We start from the raw sequence: 18,542 nt of genomic DNA on the forward strand, positions 1-18,542 counted from the left end.
CTCCCAGAAGCCCTTCTCAAGCCCAGTGGGGACCATGCTCCTCCTCCTTATCCTCCTATAGATAGCACTCTTCCTCAGGGCACTTGAACTTTGTCAAGTGCATCTATCTTAGGGGGTTTTCTGAAGAATTTCAGAAAATTCTGTGTGTCCTGTGAGGGCAGGGACCGCGCCTGCTCATCATACACCCAGTGCTTGGCTCTGAGCAGAGCACACAGCAGGGTTTTTTTTAATGAATACAGTCTCTGACAAGTGTTTAGTGTGTGGTACACAGTGGTGTCTAATAAATGCTCCCTCCACTCTTTTGCAGACCTACTGGCTAGGACTGCCCAGGGGTTTGGGACCTAGCAAGGTCAAAGGGCCAGCGGAGAGAGGGCTGTAGGTGGGACTCTGGCCCTGACCGATTTCCCAGACTCAAACTCCAATCTCTCAGGGGACAGGGTTGGAATTCCTTGGCCAAGAAAGTTGCAGGAGCTGCATGCTCTTCCGACTAAGCCAGCTCCTGATCTCGGGGTTGTGAGTTCAAGCCCCACATTGGGTGTAGAGATTACTTAAAAATAAAATCTTTAAAACAAAAAGTTGGGGCCAAATTAGGTTAAAGGCTGAGTTCTACAGGTTTCTCTTTTGCAGGCCCTAAAGGCTCTCGGGTGTCCAGGGGACCCCAGAACCCACCAAAGCTACAGTGGGTCTCACAGTCCAGGGACAGCCCCCACCACCTGGTGCCACAGGCCGGTGGAGGAGGGAGCTGGGTCCCCTGAGCCCTTCCTCTCCCCGCTCACCCTGCAGTGACCCCGCAGTGATCCCTGTTCCTCAGGGCTGGGCCAGCCCGGGGAGGGGGAGTAGCTACGAGGCAGGCTGAATCCCAGCTCCTCCACTCAGCACCCATGTGACCTGGTTCAAATCAGCACACCTTTCTGAGCCACAGTGGTTCTCGATAAAATGGGGGTATCTGCTGCTGCTTCATGGGCTCAGTGTTTCCTACCAACACGTCCACACTGCCTATTGTGTGCCGGACTCCGACGCAGGCACCAGGGACCAGGCGGGAGCAAGATGACGAGGCCCTGCCCTCCAGAGCAGCCACCTGCTGGGACACAGGTCCTCAGCAGGCAGACAGGGGACCACACCCTGCAGCCGGGCCACAAAACACTGGGAAGGGCGTGGTGCAGCCAGGGACCCTGGTCCTCAGCCCGCATCCCGGCAAGGCCTCCCCGAGGACTGAGTGTGTAAATGCTGAGAAGTGTGTTTCAGGCAGAGGGAATGGGGGGGTGGCAACCAAGGCCCCGAGGTAGGAGTGGGCAGAGCCACTCTGAGCAAGGGCAGCTAGAGAAGAGGCTGGAGAGACAGGCCGGCCTCTGAGATGACTGGGCCAAATGCACAGCCCTCAGCACAGTGCCTGGCGAGAACTCAGTGACCATTAGCTCGTGTTATGAGAATGACCATAAATCAGGGTGAGGGAAGGACGACAGCTGGTCAGTGCCCTCGGTGAGGTAAGAGAAGGCACCACCCAGAACTATGTCAGGTCAGGGCCGGGCAGGTGCGTGCAGGAGGGCCTCCTGGAGGAGGAGGGGCTCTGAGTGGGTTCTGAAGAACTGACAAGTGTGGGTGTGGGGGGACGGTGTAAATAGGGGGGTTCGTCTGGTGTTTGCCAGACAAGATTACAATGCTGGCAGGGTGGGAGGGGCAGACGGGGGTGCCTAGCGTCCCTCACGAGGAAGTGTGTATCTGTGACAGGCTGGACAACGCTGCTCCAGACAAGCAAGTTCGTGAATGTCTGTCCCCTCGTTACCCCTACAACACCCTGTCAACGAAGCATGATTATCCCCACTTTCCACACTAGGAAGCTGAGGCTCAGAGAGGTAAGGGAACTCACCCAAGGTCCCACAGACAAGAAAGGGGACTGACTAGTCGGGACTGGAGCTCAGCTGTGGTCCTGCACCTCTCCACTCCACCTCTCTATCCCTGGTGGGAACACCACCGTGGGGGGAAATGCAATGACAGGCGGAGGGAGGCTGAGAGAGGACACGAGCGGGCCCGTAAGCGCCATCAGCTCTGAGGCACTGGTCTCCCTTGTCGGGCAGTAAGATGTGGAGCAGCGACCCCCAAGCTGCACCTTCTGGGTCCCTGGTGTTAATGGGCCGTACCACCTGCTTCTCTTCTCCCCGCCCCAACCTCTACCCAGTCTGGCCCAAGCTGCGGAGAAGCCAGTCGCATGCCCCTCCGTACGGAGGCAAGGGCATGCTAAGCCCTGGTCTGGGGCTGGGGCACAACACACTTGAAAACCCACAGCCACACCAGCAGCAGCCCGGTGGGAGGCCACCAGCTGCACGGTCACCAGGGGGCTGCCATCCGAAGCCACCACGAGCACAGACGTCTTACAGACACCATGCACTCCTGTGTCTTGGGGCCATGAAAGGCCTGTTAGACTCTCCTTTCAAATCTGTGTATCGGCAGAGGAGCCCTGCTCCGGGCCTGCCCTCGCTCACAGGGGGGCCCTGTGCTAAGGGTCCTCATCTAAAATGGAGCTGATAGCAGCATGTGATTTTTAGAGCTATTGTGAAGATAAAAAGAAAGATCAATGAAAAAAGTTCCCGACTCACAGTAAGTGCCCAGGAAATGCTCCGTTCAACTGGGGAAGGAGGTCACGGGCAATTAACTACAATTTGGACATCAACATGAAGTCTATGAAATGGCTAACGACAGGATCCCTGAAGGCCACCCTCTGGCCTTGGGTTGCATGCCCCACTTCCCTGCCAGACCCCCACATTATAGGAGGAGCCCCGGGGCAGGGGGCGCTTCTCCCGGCAGAAGCAGCTGACCGGCGTGCCACCGCCCGTGTACCTTCTTTGTCAGTGCTTTGGGGAGGGTTCCGAAATGGGGCTCAGCTGCTCTGTCCACCGGGTTGTTGATATCTGAGGGGACAGATTCCGTCCTCCGAAGCCTAGGTTCTAGGTAAAAAGGAAAAGGGGGAACCATTAGCAGGGAGCAGATCAAGCTACAGAAAAGTCCACCCCAGCCCCCGAAAGCAGAGAAGAGTGGAACACTCACGTGGGAGGAAGGATATTCTACAGGCAGGGGCTTCCTTTGTACACTTGTTATGACATTTCAATCTGTGGAAAGAAGGCGGCAGGGTCAGTGCACGGAGGGCTACTCGGGGCTCCCAGGGCATGCACGGGGGCTCCGGGCAACACTCACTCTCGAATGCCTTGATCTCCACGCACTTCTCAACAACCATTAACCCAGACGTCTGGAATATTCCACGTTGATCGTCCTAGCAGCTACTGTCTGCCTAACCTCCCAGCAAAGCAGTTTTAATCATACCCATTTTAACCTGTTGTGGGTCACACATCTATTTCTCTTCTCTAAAGAAAAGGACACCCTCCACTCACATTCAGAAAACTGGAGACAAAAATCTGAACTTACAAAAAAGATGAATCAGAAGGAGAGAGTGTCTACATGACCAAGGGATCCCAGGGATGCAAGCGGCGGCCCCTCCCGCTGCATTCCAACACGGGTCACATGGTCTGAGGGTCAGCACAGGCCCAAATGGAAAGACTTAGGCCCTCAGTTTGGTCCTATCTGCTGGACCCTGTCTCGGGGTTCTCGACAATCAAATGGGTTGACAGTGGGGCCCTACCAACTTCACACCACGATCGTCGAAGAGCGTGGGGCTCAGAGGTCATTCTACGCTCTCCGTGTGAAAGGCATTTTGAAAGGGAGCGGGAGGTCCCCAGTATAAAGCCAGGAGCCACAGAAGACCTAGACTGGTGGAAAGTTCTGGTGGTGTCTCCTTGGTGGTCAGGGGAGTCATCAGGAAAACACCATTTATCCAACGGACATGCATGAGACCTGTCGCCTCTGGTCTGGCGGGAGCCTAAATGCTTTTCCTACACACACTAGCTCAGAATCTGGAAGCCATCCTGATAGATAAAGAACCTGGAATCATCTGCCCAGTTGTGAAAATGAGGCCCAGAAAGAGCAAGCATTTTGCCCCAGGTCACAAAGCAATGGAGGGGCAGTGATCTGGGAGCAGACTCCAGGTCCATCCTCTGCAAGCAACAAAGGACACTCTGCCCCCAGCGCTGTTCCCTCTCTTATCCTTCTGTCCCACCAGAAAGAACAATGGTACGAAACAAGAAAGCTGTGTTTGTATAGAAGCAACATTCTCCCTGAACTCTCCTCTTCTGTGAACACCACGAGCCATCTCTGTTTTCACCCCCGCCTGACCCTTCTCCCCATCTTGTGTGCTAACACATGAGGATAAACTTCAGAACTCTGCAGAGTTTCCAGAAAAGTCCTCCCACTCCTCTTGGACTTTGTACAGGGTACAATACCTGGAATGCTCTTTCTTCCTTGGTCTCCCTGGTAAACTTCTACTCAACCTTCAAAGCCCACCTCAAATTTCCCCTTCTTCTGGGAATGCCTGCTCGATGCTTCCTTCATCTCTTTAGAGAGGGCTGATTATACCACAGTGTGCCAAATGGGATTATAAATAGTAGCTTTAAGAACTCTCAAAGGGGTTTCCGTGAACTCTGACTTAACCTAAGGCCAAGATGAATCAAGTAGGAGGACTCGTACTAAACTAAATGTATGGAGTTCACTCGCCTCTCCCACCCCTTCCACCCTCCGCGCATCACCTGCAATGCTTGCATTTCACTCCAAACATCATGCTCTTCTGGCACACGTGGCAGACCTGGGACAGCCAAGACTTGGTGGAGAACCTGCAGGAGGTGGACACAGGAAAACGCTCAGTGGCTCAGAGACCAGAGCCTGGAAACCAGGAGACTGGGTTCCATCCCGGAGCGACCAGTGCCCTCTCCCAGGGCAGGAATGCCCAGGCCCACTGCCTGCTCCTGGGCATTCAGAGTTCCCAGCCACAATGTCATCCTTGCCAAAATCCCAGTCAGTGTGGTCACAGATGCCAGCTCTCCGGCAGCAGCCATCGAAATTACAAGTGCGCATACCGAGCGATTCCCGTCGTAGGAATTGATCCAACAGACACTCCCACGGGTGTCCAATGAGGTACAGACAAGGTTACTCCCCACCGCGGGTCTGCAGCAGTAAAAAACTGAGAACAGCCTGTGTGCTGTTGAGGTGACAGGCGGCTGATGATGCAAAGTACCATCCAACCGCACCATCGGACACCGTGGGGCCAGGAAACAAAATAAGAAAGCTCTTTTTGTGCAAATACGGAATGATCTCCAAATTACATTATCAGGGAAAAAAGTACAACATAACTCCATCTATATGAAGTTCAAATACAGGAAAAAGTAACCAATGAGGACAGAAGTGAACAGTAACCCCTGGGCGGTAGTGTGATGGACCCGGAGGGGCCAAAGATCAATTTTTTGGAGGGCTAGAATGCTCTGGAGCTTCACCTGGGTGGTACACATGGGTGTATCCATATGTAAAAATGCATTTGGGCTCTCAGCTTTACGTAAATGATGCCTCCATCTTTACAAGAAAAGAAGCAAAGAACAGAACAGTGTGTATAATACACATACGTATTTGCTTGTATAAAAATATCTCAAGAAACCACCAAGATCTGCCTACAGGGGGACCCAGAGGGCTGGGGGCAGCAGCAGGAGGGGAGCACGTGGATAACCCTCTTCACCTCTTGATTTTTGAACATCTTTCAATCCAAACTAAATCAAAAATTAAGAAGTTAAAAAAACACAAAAGATAGATTGGAAGGAAGGACAGGGGTTGAGTGGGTGCTGTCCGGCAGAGAAAAAGCAGAAAAAGTCTAAGGCAGTCCACAGGGTGGAGAGGCCGAAGGGCAGAAGGAACTCACATTGTTGGAGGAACAGATTTTTTTGAAAGCAGAGCCTATCATAGTAACAACCGAACACAGAACGGTTTGTAATGCATCCAGGGGTCCCCATCGTGGTGCCTCAGCCACAGCCTCTCTTCCGCAAGACTCCGGTGTACAGGGATCAGCCCTGACGAGTCCCCAGAGGGGCCTGGGCGCCGGCCAGAGGACTCAAGCACCATCTTAACCGGCAGCTTGACCTCAGGCAAATTACTCAGGCCCCAGAGCCCCAGCGGGTCTCCACCTCTGGGCAAGAATTCCAGGCCAGCCTCCCAGGCTCACTGCAGCTCAGCTCATGCTCCAGGGGGAAACAAAAGGCCGCTGCAAGTCACAAAGCTCTTGACAAGCGTGCCCTGCTGTGTTCCCGACAGCCTTTAGCAGGGACAGCCAGGGCACAGGCAACCCGAGGCGTCGTTTTGCAGGTTGTCCAGCATGACAGACCTGCTGTTTGTGACACACGCCAGCCTCACAGGTGCTGAGGCCAAGCCTTTGGGCCAGTCCATGTCATGGGCCCATATCAGCCCATGCCAACACGCACCGGCCACCAGAGTCCCTAGAAGTTGTTGGAAATCCAGACTGCCAAGCCGAGAACTTTAGGGATGGGCCACGGGAGTGGGCTCTGATGTGCGGCCAGCTGTAGGCCCCGCATGATCTCATGCTGGACCTGCAGGAAGCTCTCAGCTCCTCCTCCCTGAGACCAAGGCCTGTGTTTTCCCTCAGTGCAGGGGTGGGGTCGGGGAGGGTCCAGCAAGCCCATACAGCCACTGGTGATGGGTAGCGGCTCCAGGTGGGTGCAGGGCTGTGTTCACAGAGGTGATGGACAGACCAGAGGCAAAAAGCCCTGAGAAACAGGGATTAGGACAGATCCCCCCGCCCCATGAAGAGCGACCCCTCAGTGGGGGCCCCAGCCCATGCAGGCCCCCCATCCCAGCCTGGCTGGACCTACCTGTGAGTCACCGACAGCCCGATATCCCTTCGTACCATCTGTGGGGATCCATGTGGGAGATCTGCAGGGAAAGAGGCCAGGTCGGCTGAGGAGGCCGGTTTCCGTGGCCCTCTAGGTCACAGATCACAGGCTGGGTGGGTGAGAGGACTTAGTGAACAGTAGATAAAGGTGTCCCTGAACATTCAAAACAGGGACAGGCCAGGGAGACCAACGGGGCAGCGTAGCTCATGCTTGGCCCTGCTATTCCTGGGAATGTTACTGCCTGGTCTCTGCCCATGGTTCGGAAACCATCCCTGTGTGGCTCCTAGCTTCAGGGGAAGGCAGCCTTGAGAGGCAGAAGGCAAAGCAATGGTGAGGACAGAAGTCTCCACCGATGTCCACCGATGTCCACCTCTTGCACTCCCGCATGGACGCATCCATAGGTCACTGTTTGCAAGTGCTTAATGCTGGTCTCTTGTTTAGTGGGTAGGAGGTCTCTGGCCCTCGCCGGCAGACGGCTTGGGGCTGGTTAGCACACCCAGTACCTTTACAACCACAAGCACCTGGAGATTTTGCTCTCAGAGCCTCCAGTGCCAGACCCTGGCAGGCAGAGCAAGGACACGGTGAAGCTTCACCAGAGCCCCACATGGGCCAGTCCCACTGGCTTCCAGAGGAGTCTCACTCAGGCCATGAGCTTTGAGGCGAGCATTCCATCTGCCTTCCTGGAGGGCACCCTAGGCTCTCCCTGTCCTAATCCTGTGTTCCCCATTAGAACAGCATCCCCAGTGTTCACGCCTTACAGGTCAGGCAGTAGAGGGGCAGCTGGAGGCGACCCCTCCATGGCAGCCCACATGTCCCACTGCCTCCTGCCCTGTCTCTGCCTGGGCACCCCTGCTCCTCCCCCTCTTCCAGGTCCTGCTTCTGCCCCTACTCAGCACCGCCTAGCTCCCCCTGGAGGACGGGCTCTCAACTGTGTCCTGATGGGCTTCAGGGGTTCTGGGAAACACTCTGGACTGGTAAGCTTTGTGGGCTTTTCCCTGGAAGGAGGATCTAAACTGTTATCCAGTTATCAAAAGGAACCATAACCCAGATAAGTCAGGAACATGGTGCTTGAGGGATGTGCGGCTGTTTCCTGTCCTCGGAGTCGGCAACAACCCCCCCTCCAAAATGTGCTGGCCGGGCACACACCTGGTGCTCATTAAGTGCTGGTTCACCTAATGCCAAGTACCATATACCTGAGCACATAGAGAGGGCGAGCTGCAGGTGCTGACTCCTCCTTCCATACCAAGGGGAGTCTGATCAGGACCAAAGGGCCCTCTCTACCCCGTGGTCATTCAGGAACCCACCATCACACTAGCCCAGCTCTCTCTGGCACGTCTGCCCTGGGGCTGACTTGTCCCAACTCCCTCCTGGGACCCTCGTCACTGGGAGCAGCCAAAGCCAGCAAAGCACATGGGTCCAAAAGGGGTTAGGCTGCCAGCCTAAGAGAAAGGGACTCTAGAAAAACGAGATTTCAACCACATATACCTGCTATGATTGACTTGTAATGTCTGCTGAGGGCGTGGGACAGGAGGGAGGGGAGATGGCACGTGGGTCAGGCATCAGGTGCCCCAGATCTAGATGAAACACTCGCCCTGAAGTCTCACTGCTGCGGTCCCTGAGTTATTGCAGCAACCGGGAGGCTGACAGGACAGGCTGTCCCAGGGATGTGGGTGCTCGATTCTCCCCCAAGGTGCTGAAGTTTGCTCCCGTGTCCCAGGGAAGGGGCAGCGCAGCCTCCCTCCTTGCTCACCCTATGCCCCCATGGTGAGCCGGCAGCCAGCTTCATTTTGGCAGAGCTCTGGCCTGCCATCCTGCCCCCCCTCTGCTGTCACTGAGACCCTGCTGACAGCTCGGTCACTCCGCTTAGCCAGCTCAGGATAGGACAAAAATAAATGGCTATTTTGCTCAGGCCCAAACCAGACATCTCTGCATTTCCAGGGATAGAATTCAAAGCAGACCCCAGAGGCATGGTTGCTACCCTCTGCTCTGCCTCAGGAGAGAGAAGCCCTACAGCGCAGCCCAGTGCAAGACCCTGCTTCCAACCTGGAGGTGGACGGCTGGAAAAAGGGATCGGGGGCCGCTGGGGCTCCCTCCGCCCCTCCCAAAGGGGCCTTCCCATTCACATCCTCCCATCTCCTGGGGCCTCATGCAGAGTCAAGCCACATTCCTGCCTCCGGGTTGCCTCTCTCCTGAGAAGAGGGGTCCCAGGACATCAGCTGACATCCACCTACACCAGACCGATGGCGCGCCTCTGGGTGACTGCAGCAGCCCAGTACGCAAGGCTCCCTGCCAGAGGTCACCTGTGGGGATGGCCAGCTACAGACAGGGCCTGAGTGGGGACTGTCCATGGCCCAAGATGCTCTCCAGGCCTCTGCTTCACAGAGAGTGGCTCCTGGCTGGGCTGAGGCCACCTGTCCGAGGGCTATTTCCCAAGGCGTTTCCCAGCACCTCTGCTGCTGGACGGTGGAAAGGCCGAGTAGGCTGAGAGAGGGTCAAGGAAATCCATCCCTGACAAGGACAGCAACACAAACACGATTCTCCCAGGTGGCAGAGGGGATGAAAATGAATCACTCTTACCAAACCTGCAGGAGACAAAAAAGAGAGAGTGGGATGATGTCACCACGCTGACTCAGCATGCTCCCCAGAAACCCCTGCCCCGCCCGGGAGGGAGCGGGCAACATGCTCAGTTGAGGGCTTTGAGTCCCTGGTGCGTGGGGCCAAGCTGGCCGCCTGACTGTGGAGACGGTTCCTCAATGGAAAGGGCTAGAAGTTACCCCCCGTGGGCACTGGAGCTACCTCTGTGCTTCGCGCTCCCTACATTAGCTTGTCTAAGCCTCGCCAGACACGCAGCCTGGTAGGGTTCACTCCGTTTCACAACTGAGCAAACAGCCTCACAGTCTCCCCAGGTCACACACCCGCAAGCGGGGACAGCCCGCCCAGAGCCCTGCGGGGAGGGGTGCTCAGGGTCCAGGCAGGAGATGGGGAAGTGGCTGGGGCAGGAGGACGAGAACAGTTGTGAGCACAGAAAGGCGGCCCTCAAGGAGGGCCAGATGGGGACATGCCCTGCGCCAGCCTCCTCAAGGGGTGCCACTATCCCGGCAGCGAAGAAGACTGGGGGAGATCCAGGCCACCTAGTCCACCCTCTGGGCTCACTGAGAGCAACAAGGTGACCTGAGTGTCCGTGTCAGCACTAGTTCTAGTGGCTCTGTGTGGACTCAACTCAGAATCCCAGGGTGAGGCCCACCTCACCAGCTGTGGGATCTGAGGACATGGAGTCATCTGCCTGAGGCTCTGTTCTCCGCCCAGAGCCCAGAATGAGACCAGAGTCCTTCTGATGCTCTTCTCAGGGGAAGATGAGAAACAGACGCATTGGGTTTACCCACTGAGATGCCCTCTGATGACCCACATCCATGTGTCCCCATGGTAGTTATACTCTCTGGGAGAGGAGGATCCAGAAGGGGAGGAAGGCTGCAGTCTCTTCTGGGGGGTGTGGGGGAGGACCAGGCCCCAGCAGGACAGGCTGATGAGGAGTGGCAGGGTAGGTCACAGCATGGATTTCTCTCCTTGGGTGACATACTCAAAACCATCAGAGATGTCCAGGGCCCATCCCATAAGGGACCCAGGACAGCCTACACTGGGACACGGGGAGCAAGCCTACCTAAGACCAGAAAAGGAGAGCCCGTGTCAGGAGAAAAGCCAAGTCCTCAACCCTCAGAGGTACAAGAAGGTAGGAGGCACCCAAAGAAAACTCCTTCCTTCCCCTCTGCCCTGCCCACAAGAGTACACTGATGAGGGCAATTCTTACAGTAGCAGAACAGAGAATGACCTGAGAGAAGATAGTTAAAACAATACGATGCAATGATACGAAGTTAAAAAGATGAGGTAGTTTGAATAACTATAGGTATATGCAAACTTGATAACCTGGTTGGCTCTGCAAGGGGAACGGGGTGACTGAGGAAAAATGGTGGGGGAAACCGCACACCGTCGGCCCCTACAAACTACAGGAGCTATGAAGCTTGTGTGTCTTGGACTATATCACCATTAGTACCTATTTGAGTATATAGGTTAAGAACATTTTTTACATAAAAGAGTAACATATTTTAAGATATATGGACGTGAAGTTCTCAGATATCAAGGTAAGTGGAAAAAAACAGGTTAGGGGCACCTGGGTGGCTCAGCTGGTTAAGCATCCGACTCTTGGTTTCAGCTCAGGTCGTGATCTCAGGGTTGTGAGATCGAACCCCACGTCGGGCTCTGCGCTCAGTGGGAGTCTGCTGGAGATTCTCTCTCCCTCTCCCTCTGGCCCTCCCCCAGCTCGTGTTTGCGTGCTCTCTCTCTCTCAAATAAATGAATAAACCTTTGGAGGAAAAAAAAATAGGTTCTAGAATAGAGTACATGGTATTTGATAATCATTAGAGGTTTCAGCCAGATATTCCAGTTCTCCCTACCTGGGCACACGAGAGAATTACATTTCTTGGTTCCTTTGTTTGGGTGGGGCCATGAATGGTGAGTGGAACTTGCAGGAAAGAGCACGTAATTACTAGTGTGTAACAGCTAAAATTCTTTTTTCCTCTGCCCTAGTGGAATGTTCCAGACAGTGTTCCAGAAAGTGGCTGTTCTGTCAGCCTGGGACCTGGAATGAGGCCGACTCTCAATGGACAAGTGGCATGAGCAAAAAATAGATCTTTGTCATTTTAAGACCCAGAGAGCTAGGGGTTACTGCAGCAGAACCCAGTCTATCCTGACTGATGCATGGTACCATTCTGTGTGTGTGCGCGCGCACATGTCCAGAAAAGAACCTAGCAGGCAGGATTCAGTCCAAACTGCTAACAAAGCCTGGAGAGTGGACTGAGACTCAGAGGCACTTTTCACTTTGCACCCTTCTAGGTCGGTTGATTTTATTTGTCCTTTGAAAATAAAGCCCATATTCCCTTTATGATGAGAAAACCGTAGACAGAACTTTCAGTGGATGGCACACTGAGCACCAGCCTGGCGGGAACACTCACCTCATCGGGGAGACCTCGTCAATGCGGTTCCCCAGCTGAGACTCGTGGGACTTGCTCCGGGTGAGCGTGGGGAAGCTGGGCAGCAGCTGAAAAACCTTGCGGCTGGGTGGGGGCGGCGTCCGCGGCGGTTTCAGCTTGGTGTGCCTTCGCAGCTGGGGCGTGGTCGGGGGGGTGATGAAGCTGTGCAGGGCCCGAGGGGTCAGCCGGCCACTGGTGTGCAGGAGGACACAGGTGTCCGAGAGGCCCTCACAGGGGCCGGGGATCGGGGAGTCCGAGGTGGGCAGAGCGGACACAGATACGGAGCGTGGGCCCTGGGTGCTGCCGCCCATTCTGCCCAGCTGGGCGCCCCCTGGGGGCCAAGGCAGGCTGGCCGGCGAGAGGGCGTCCACGGAAGGCCCTGAGCCGCTTTCCCGCCGGGCATCCAATGAACTCCAGCCCGAGTCCTCTTTGTGCTCTCCTCCTGTGGGCCAAGAAGTCGAGTCACAGATGGTCAGAGCTAGAGGGACTTACTAGCTAGGTGAGGTGGCCAGGGCCCCGAGGTTAACACCTTGCCCAGGGCTGCACGGTCCCTTCTCGGCAGGCTTCGACTCGAAGCCTTTATCCAGGCCTCTCGAGCACACACATCACCACCCGTGTCGTCTGTGACTGTGAGGCCACCAGCTCAGATATTACTGTCCCCATTTTATAGAGGGGAAATGAGGACCAGAGACAGAATGGCTCGTCTAGGGTTCTTGCTGGCAGGTCTGCAGGGAGCAAGCTGGGAAACCCAACCCCAAAATGAGTGACCTCAGAGAGGGAAGTGGCAACTGATCTTTAAGAGTCAAGAAGGGGAAGCTGGGGTGCTCGAAGGGGATAACTCCATGTCAAGAAAATTCAAACACCAGGAAAGGGGCATATCAACCTTCAGTAGTAATCTGCCCTGGGAATTTGCTATAGGACAAAGATCTGGTTAGAAGAGGATCAATAGCCAATTCCTTCCGAGAGGCACCCATGACTTTTGGCTGCCCACACAGCGGACCCCCGAGATCTTGAGGCTCTGGGCAGTTCCAACTCAATGACCCAGTCTGTCCATTCATTCGAGCATATGCTGGATGCCGGGTGTCAGGCCATGAAAAAAGACATCCACTGTGCTCAGACAGTCCAAACAGCAGGACAGCAGTGTGCTGAGACAGAGACGCCCAGGCCCTGAGGGAGCATGGAGAAGGGGGACCCTAACTAGCCTGGAGGTCGGGGGCTTCCCAGAGGTGGCGGCGTTTGCGCTGAGCCACCTGGAGAAAGTGAAGCAGGTGCACCAGGCAGAGGAAACAGTACATGCAAAGGCAGGGAGCCCACAGCACATTCTGGTGACTACGAGGAGTTCCTCGTGCCTGGAGAGGTCAGGACGAGCCAGAGAGCTGCAAGAGGCCAGCTCAGGAGGGGTCTTGGAGGCCTCGCCAAGGACTTTAGGTTGGAGCTTATAAGGGATGGGGAGATACCAAAGGGTTGGGGGCAGGGAGAAAGGAGCCTGTCTACAGAGACCCCGATGTGGGGAAGGAAAAGATACCTCCCTCCTTATTTTACCAGTGAGGGGAAAGTATGGATAGGTCGATGTTGACTCAAGACAAAATGAACTTCCACACTGGAGTTATTCCACTTTGTGCTTTCTCCCCTGTATCGCTCAGTCTTCCCAGCACGTCAGGGAGGCCAGGAACACTGACGAGGTCAGGCGGCTAAGCGTGAGGTGGGACAGGAACAGCACCCTTGGTCCCGACCGCGGCACTAGGCCTCCTCCCACAAGGCTGTCCATCCTGAATGGCCTACAAATATAGCTCAGTCTGGCAAGCAAAAGAGCTCTCTGTCATCAGAGATGCTCCAGCCCAGCCCGGACGCCACTGATCAGGGATGGTGGAGAGAAACTGGCCTTTACAACGCTCAAGGGCTCTTTGTACATGTCCTCCCTCCTCAAGGACCCTTTCCCCTACTTCACTGCCTCAGGACTTTCTTCTCAGGAATCAACTCCATGGAGTGAGTGACTCAATCCGTGCGTTGCCTGCGTTTGCTCTTGTAGAACCTGCAGCCACAACTGTAACTTAGAGACTAGACTCCCGGAGGCTCTGGCCTATCTCTTCCTGAGGGGATGGAAGATCGAGTTCCATGATCCATGCACAAGTCCGCCACCCAAGGAAACGAGTCCCAAACGCTTCAGACTGCCCATTTAATCTCTGCTGCTTTGAGCCGCCCAGGGATGGCACATGGGTCTCGACACACACGCGAACACTAGTTATCCGGCAGTGGCTCTCGAGAATGATTCTGGAGTCACTCAGTGGGAAGAGCTGGGAGTGATTAGAGACGTGTGCTATGGATGAGGGACCGAAGCATCAGCAGAAATGATCTCCCTTGTTCACCGGACACTGGCACGGAGAACCATCCTTCACTCACCTTTAAGACCAGGGACCACAAGGCAAATGCGTTCAACATTTTCCATGACCCCGCAAACCTAATACTGAAAAGAGCACTAATATAAGCCAGGCTCTGGTCTAAGTACTTGACGGTCACTCATTTCATCCTTACAACAACACGATGAGAGAATGCTGTTATGACCTCCACCATACAGACGAGGAAACTGAGGCACGGTGGGGTTAAGTCACAGACCGAGGTCCCACAGATTCTAGGAGTGCTGGGCTGAGACAAATGGATTCCACGGTCCATCTTTACTGCAATTAGACTGCTCTCACCAAGCCCAGTTAGTTGTAATAAAGACTATGACCACATGATCTGAGAGGCAGGGCGATCACAGTCCCCATCCAGTCCCCAGCAGGTGCCCTAGGAGTATGGTCACCGCTGGGCAGACGCATTTGGATGAGGTGTGGCCAGGACCCTCTTGTGGACGTAGAGGTACCACAAGCTGAGACCAGATGAGAAGGATGTGGAAAAGACCCTGTCCTCCCCAGAGGCCTCCTCTGGGGCATAGTAGAAAAGCACCCTCTGAGGAAGAAACCCAGCTCTGGGGCGTGCCAAGTGTGGGACCCCAGATAACTCACCCAATGTCTCTGATGCTCTAGCTAGAAGAGGCTCTCCCCACCACCACTTAAAAAGGTGTTGCCACTTGGGGCGCCTGGGTGGCTCAGTTGGGTAAGCGATTGCCTTCAGCTTAGGTCATGATCCTAGAGTCCTGTGCTGGAGGCCCGCATCGGGCTCCCTGCAGGGAGTCTGCTTCTCCCTCTGACCCTCCTCCCTCTCATGCTCTCTCTCTCAAATAAATAAATAAAATCTTAAAAAAAAAGGTGTTGCCACACACATGTCAAGTGCCTGGCTTCATAAATTAGCGTTAATGAGTTGGTGATCCCCCTAGCTTGGCACCTAGGACGGGCAGTCACCTTCCCAACACAAATAGGTCACCACCCCTCCTCGACTGCTGGTTCCTCCACAATTCTTTACAATTCAGGCATAAGGAGGGAAGGCTGACAAGTTACCTACCCCAGTCCCAGCTTGGGTGGCAAATACTTCTAAATTCCCACAACATGGAAACAAGCTAGCCACCCACAAAGACTGAGGCTGGAATCCCAGCTCTGTCACCCAATGCTGGGTGTCCTCAGCGAAGCCCTTTCCCCTCTTTGGGCTCCATCTCCTCTGTAAAATGTGGGAATGAGAATGTGGACTATGTCTCTCTCACGTTTATTCTGTAGCCCCTGCTGGGAGGCCTGGCCTGTCGAGGTCTTTAGAACTGAGTGAGGCTCTCCACGCTGGGCTCTGTGTTCAGAGGAGGACTTGGGACAATGGGGTCCAGGAAGAAATCAAGCCCAATCCCCTCTGGGGGGTTGGGGGGAGGGGATCAAGCAGAATATAAACCCCAGTAGCTTCCTTAAGCCTCAGTCAGCCAGAAATAAGACAGGTGGTTCCGATCATTAAAAATGGGACTAATTCCATTCATTAGGCTTACTGTAAAGCCTTATCGGTATCGTATTGGGAACGTGAAATCACGGCATTTAAAGCCGTTTCCAAGGCAAGATTTAAAAAGCCTGTAAATAATTCCCAAGGAACTCCTCGTAATGCCAGGATGACACACTTTGCCTGGGGCGGCCATGTACACACTCACAACTGAAACACCACACAATTTCTCTCATGCTTTTGCCTTCTGAGCACACAGCCCAGCAGCCAATGGGGACAGGAGAAGGTAGGGAGCAGGCTGGGGGTGAGCCGGACTGGGGAGGGGGCTGGAATGCAGGGAGCCGAGGGAGGGTTCAGAGCCCAACAGATGTGCTCAAAACAGGGGAAATCACACAGGGCCCACCCAGTGGATAGGACTGGGGTCTCTGATGATGGCAAAAGCTTCCCTTGGTTCATCCTAGCCAGAGCAGTCGGGATGCAAACCCTCTATCTCAGATCACACACTCTCTGGCCTTTCCAAGCTGCCCCAGAAACCCTGGGCCATACTTGCCCCACCCGCGTCAGTGGCCCCAGGGAAGCAGGACAGGCCTGGAGAGGGAAGCCTGCTATTTCAGCCCCGCTGGAGGGACAGGGAGCCGATGGGGCCGGCCTCAGCACTGGGGAGGCCAGTCCTACCTACCCAGACCTGTCACTTTCCGCAGGCAGGCAAGGGCGTACTGCAGGCGGCTACACTCCTCGGCATTGGCCCCGTAGCGCCGAAGCGTCTCCTTCACCTTGACCTCGTTCATGTCCAGCAGGGCATCCAGCGTGAGCTCGCTGAGGATCTCCTGAGGAAGTACAGAAGGGAGAGGCAGAGAGCTGGTGAGCAGTCAGGCCGGCCCGGGCGCCCTCCTCATCCTCTCCGCGGCCTGGGCTGGTCTCCCCCGCTGAGTGGCAGGGGCCAGGTGCTGGCAGGCCGGCTTTGGGACCAGAAGCCACCACTTGTCAGAGGACACAGGCAGCTAGCTCTCGCCCCCACCCCCAGCGCTCCCAGAGACAGCAGCTGAGGTTGAGACACCAAAGCTGCAGGGCTGGGATGGGGGAAGGACGGAAAAAACAGCAAAGTTACGATGAGGGCACGTTGCCCGCTTGTTTCTTTTTATGCCTCTGCACAGAAAAATGATGAATCATGACAACTTCTTAGAATGACAAGAACTTCAGATAAAGATGGCCCTTTGCAATTTTGCTGTATCTGAATTAGACAAGATAGATTCCAAATAAAACTGGCTTAACGAGAGAAGGGTTAAAAAGAATTAACCCTCACGAAACACCGTCTAGGACCTTACTACCTCGCCTTATTTAATTCTCAGTCAAAACCCTTCAAGGATTCAAGGTAGCAGAGAGGAAGGGAGAGACTCAGGTGCGACAAGGACTCCATGTGGACTCTCATGGAGGGGCCAGATGGGAAGGGACGCAGGGGGGCCTCTCGGATAGAGAGTGGCCCCTGGCGGACCAGCATGGAAAAGGGAGCCTCAGACCTATAGCCAGAAGGAACTGGCTTCTGCCAACAACCTGAATGCACCTAGACGCGGCTTCTTCCCAAAACTTCCAGGTAAAAGGCCAGCCTTGCTGACACCTTAAGTTCTTGGGCCTGGTAAGATCCTCCATCCTGTTCTCCTCCTACAGAACTGTGAGCTAAGAAATGGGGGATGTTTTAGGCTGCTGTGTTTGTGGTTATTTGTTATACAGCAACAGAAAAGTAATAGAGTGAATATTTGAATCAAGGCCTGACTTCAAAGCTTGTGCTCTTTCTTCTCATCAAGGAGGAAGAAAACCCCTCCGGTTCTGACTGCTTTGAGCCATATGTGATACCCAGTCCGGAGCAGACACACAAAACGATAGCATATGTCTCTGGCCTCCAGTGGCTTGCAGGTAACTGACATAAAAAGACAAGTCACTTCAAAGCAATATAACATGGCCTAGCACAGAGAAAGCTCAAAGAGCTACCTGAGGGAGGGCGTGGAATGAGGGGTGGGACTGGGGATCAGGGTATTTCTTCTTCTTCTTTGGCCCCTTTCGTTATTTTCTATGTCAGGGAAGGCCATATCCCACATCAAATGATTCATATAAAGCTTGTAGTTCTTCAGAATCTAAGCTGATTTTCATTGATGTCAGCTAGCCGTGTAATCTTCTTTTAGAAAGAGTTACTATCCATTCATGCTGCTGTAAATCATAGACTTAGCTGTCGAACCTGAACCTGACGGAGATACTGGTTATGCGTCTTTAGAGCAATGACCTGGGGTTTTTTTGCGATGCTGGTGGTGGGGGCCACCGCTGAGGCCTGGGCTCTGGCAGTATCCCACTCCCACCCCCACAACCTTTTCGTCTTGTCAGTATACTCTTCAATCTCCAGGGCTGTGGAGAAGAATCTCATAGCTCTTTAGAGTGATTCACACTGAAATTTGGAAAAACAGATGCGAAAAAAGCACCAAGAAGCTCATCACTGGCTGGACAAACAAACCCTTGGTTGTCAGAAATCCTTCCAGATGATATAACAAGAGCATCACAGGAAACCGCTGGTAACAGCAGAGGCAGGAGGCTGGTCAGATAAACACCCCCAGGCCTCAGCTTTGTTTAATCCATGTGTCTTTATTGGCCTCTAAGAGGCTCTTCATCAAAATGCAGTTTAGACATCTTTCCCCTCCCTCTACTATGAAAGCCAGCTGGGCAATATTGTCAAGAACGCATGGCGGTGACGTCGAGCTTCACACACTGCACAAAACGACCCACCACCCTTCCCTGGAGTGTCCTCCGTGCTCACCAAACGTGCACTCCCCCCAGGCTGTGATGACTCAGCAGTTCTCCAGAACAGAGATTCAGAAACCAGCCTAGAAACCCAATCCCCAATCTAATTATC

At 54.4% G+C, this 18,542-nt stretch overlaps 1 protein-coding gene across 2 annotated transcripts in view; it reads right to left on the reverse strand.

Annotated features, from left to right (window-relative positions):
- KSR1 (kinase suppressor of ras 1) overlaps window positions 1-18,542 on the reverse strand; it is a 147,249-nt gene that overhangs the window by 25,899 nt on the left and 102,808 nt on the right. For both annotated transcript variants that reach the window (XM_021704229.2, XM_044921606.1), the window contains exons 3-9: window positions 16,326-16,473; window positions 11,780-12,239; window positions 9,351-9,355; window positions 6,753-6,813; window positions 4,632-4,715; window positions 3,043-3,104; window positions 2,836-2,942 (exon numbers count right to left, since the gene is read on the reverse strand). In XM_021704229.2, the coding sequence (XP_021559904.2) occupies window positions 2,836-2,942; window positions 3,043-3,104; window positions 4,632-4,715; window positions 6,753-6,813; window positions 9,351-9,355; window positions 11,780-12,239; window positions 16,326-16,473 (927 nt within the window). The remainder of the gene's footprint in view (window positions 1-2,835; window positions 2,943-3,042; window positions 3,105-4,631; window positions 4,716-6,752; window positions 6,814-9,350; window positions 9,356-11,779; window positions 12,240-16,325; window positions 16,474-18,542) is intronic.

The sequence above is a fragment of the Neomonachus schauinslandi genome, chromosome 15, assembly GCF_002201575.2.
Source record: "Neomonachus schauinslandi chromosome 15, ASM220157v2, whole genome shotgun sequence".
Lineage (NCBI taxonomy): Eukaryota > Metazoa > Chordata > Mammalia > Carnivora > Phocidae > Neomonachus > Neomonachus schauinslandi.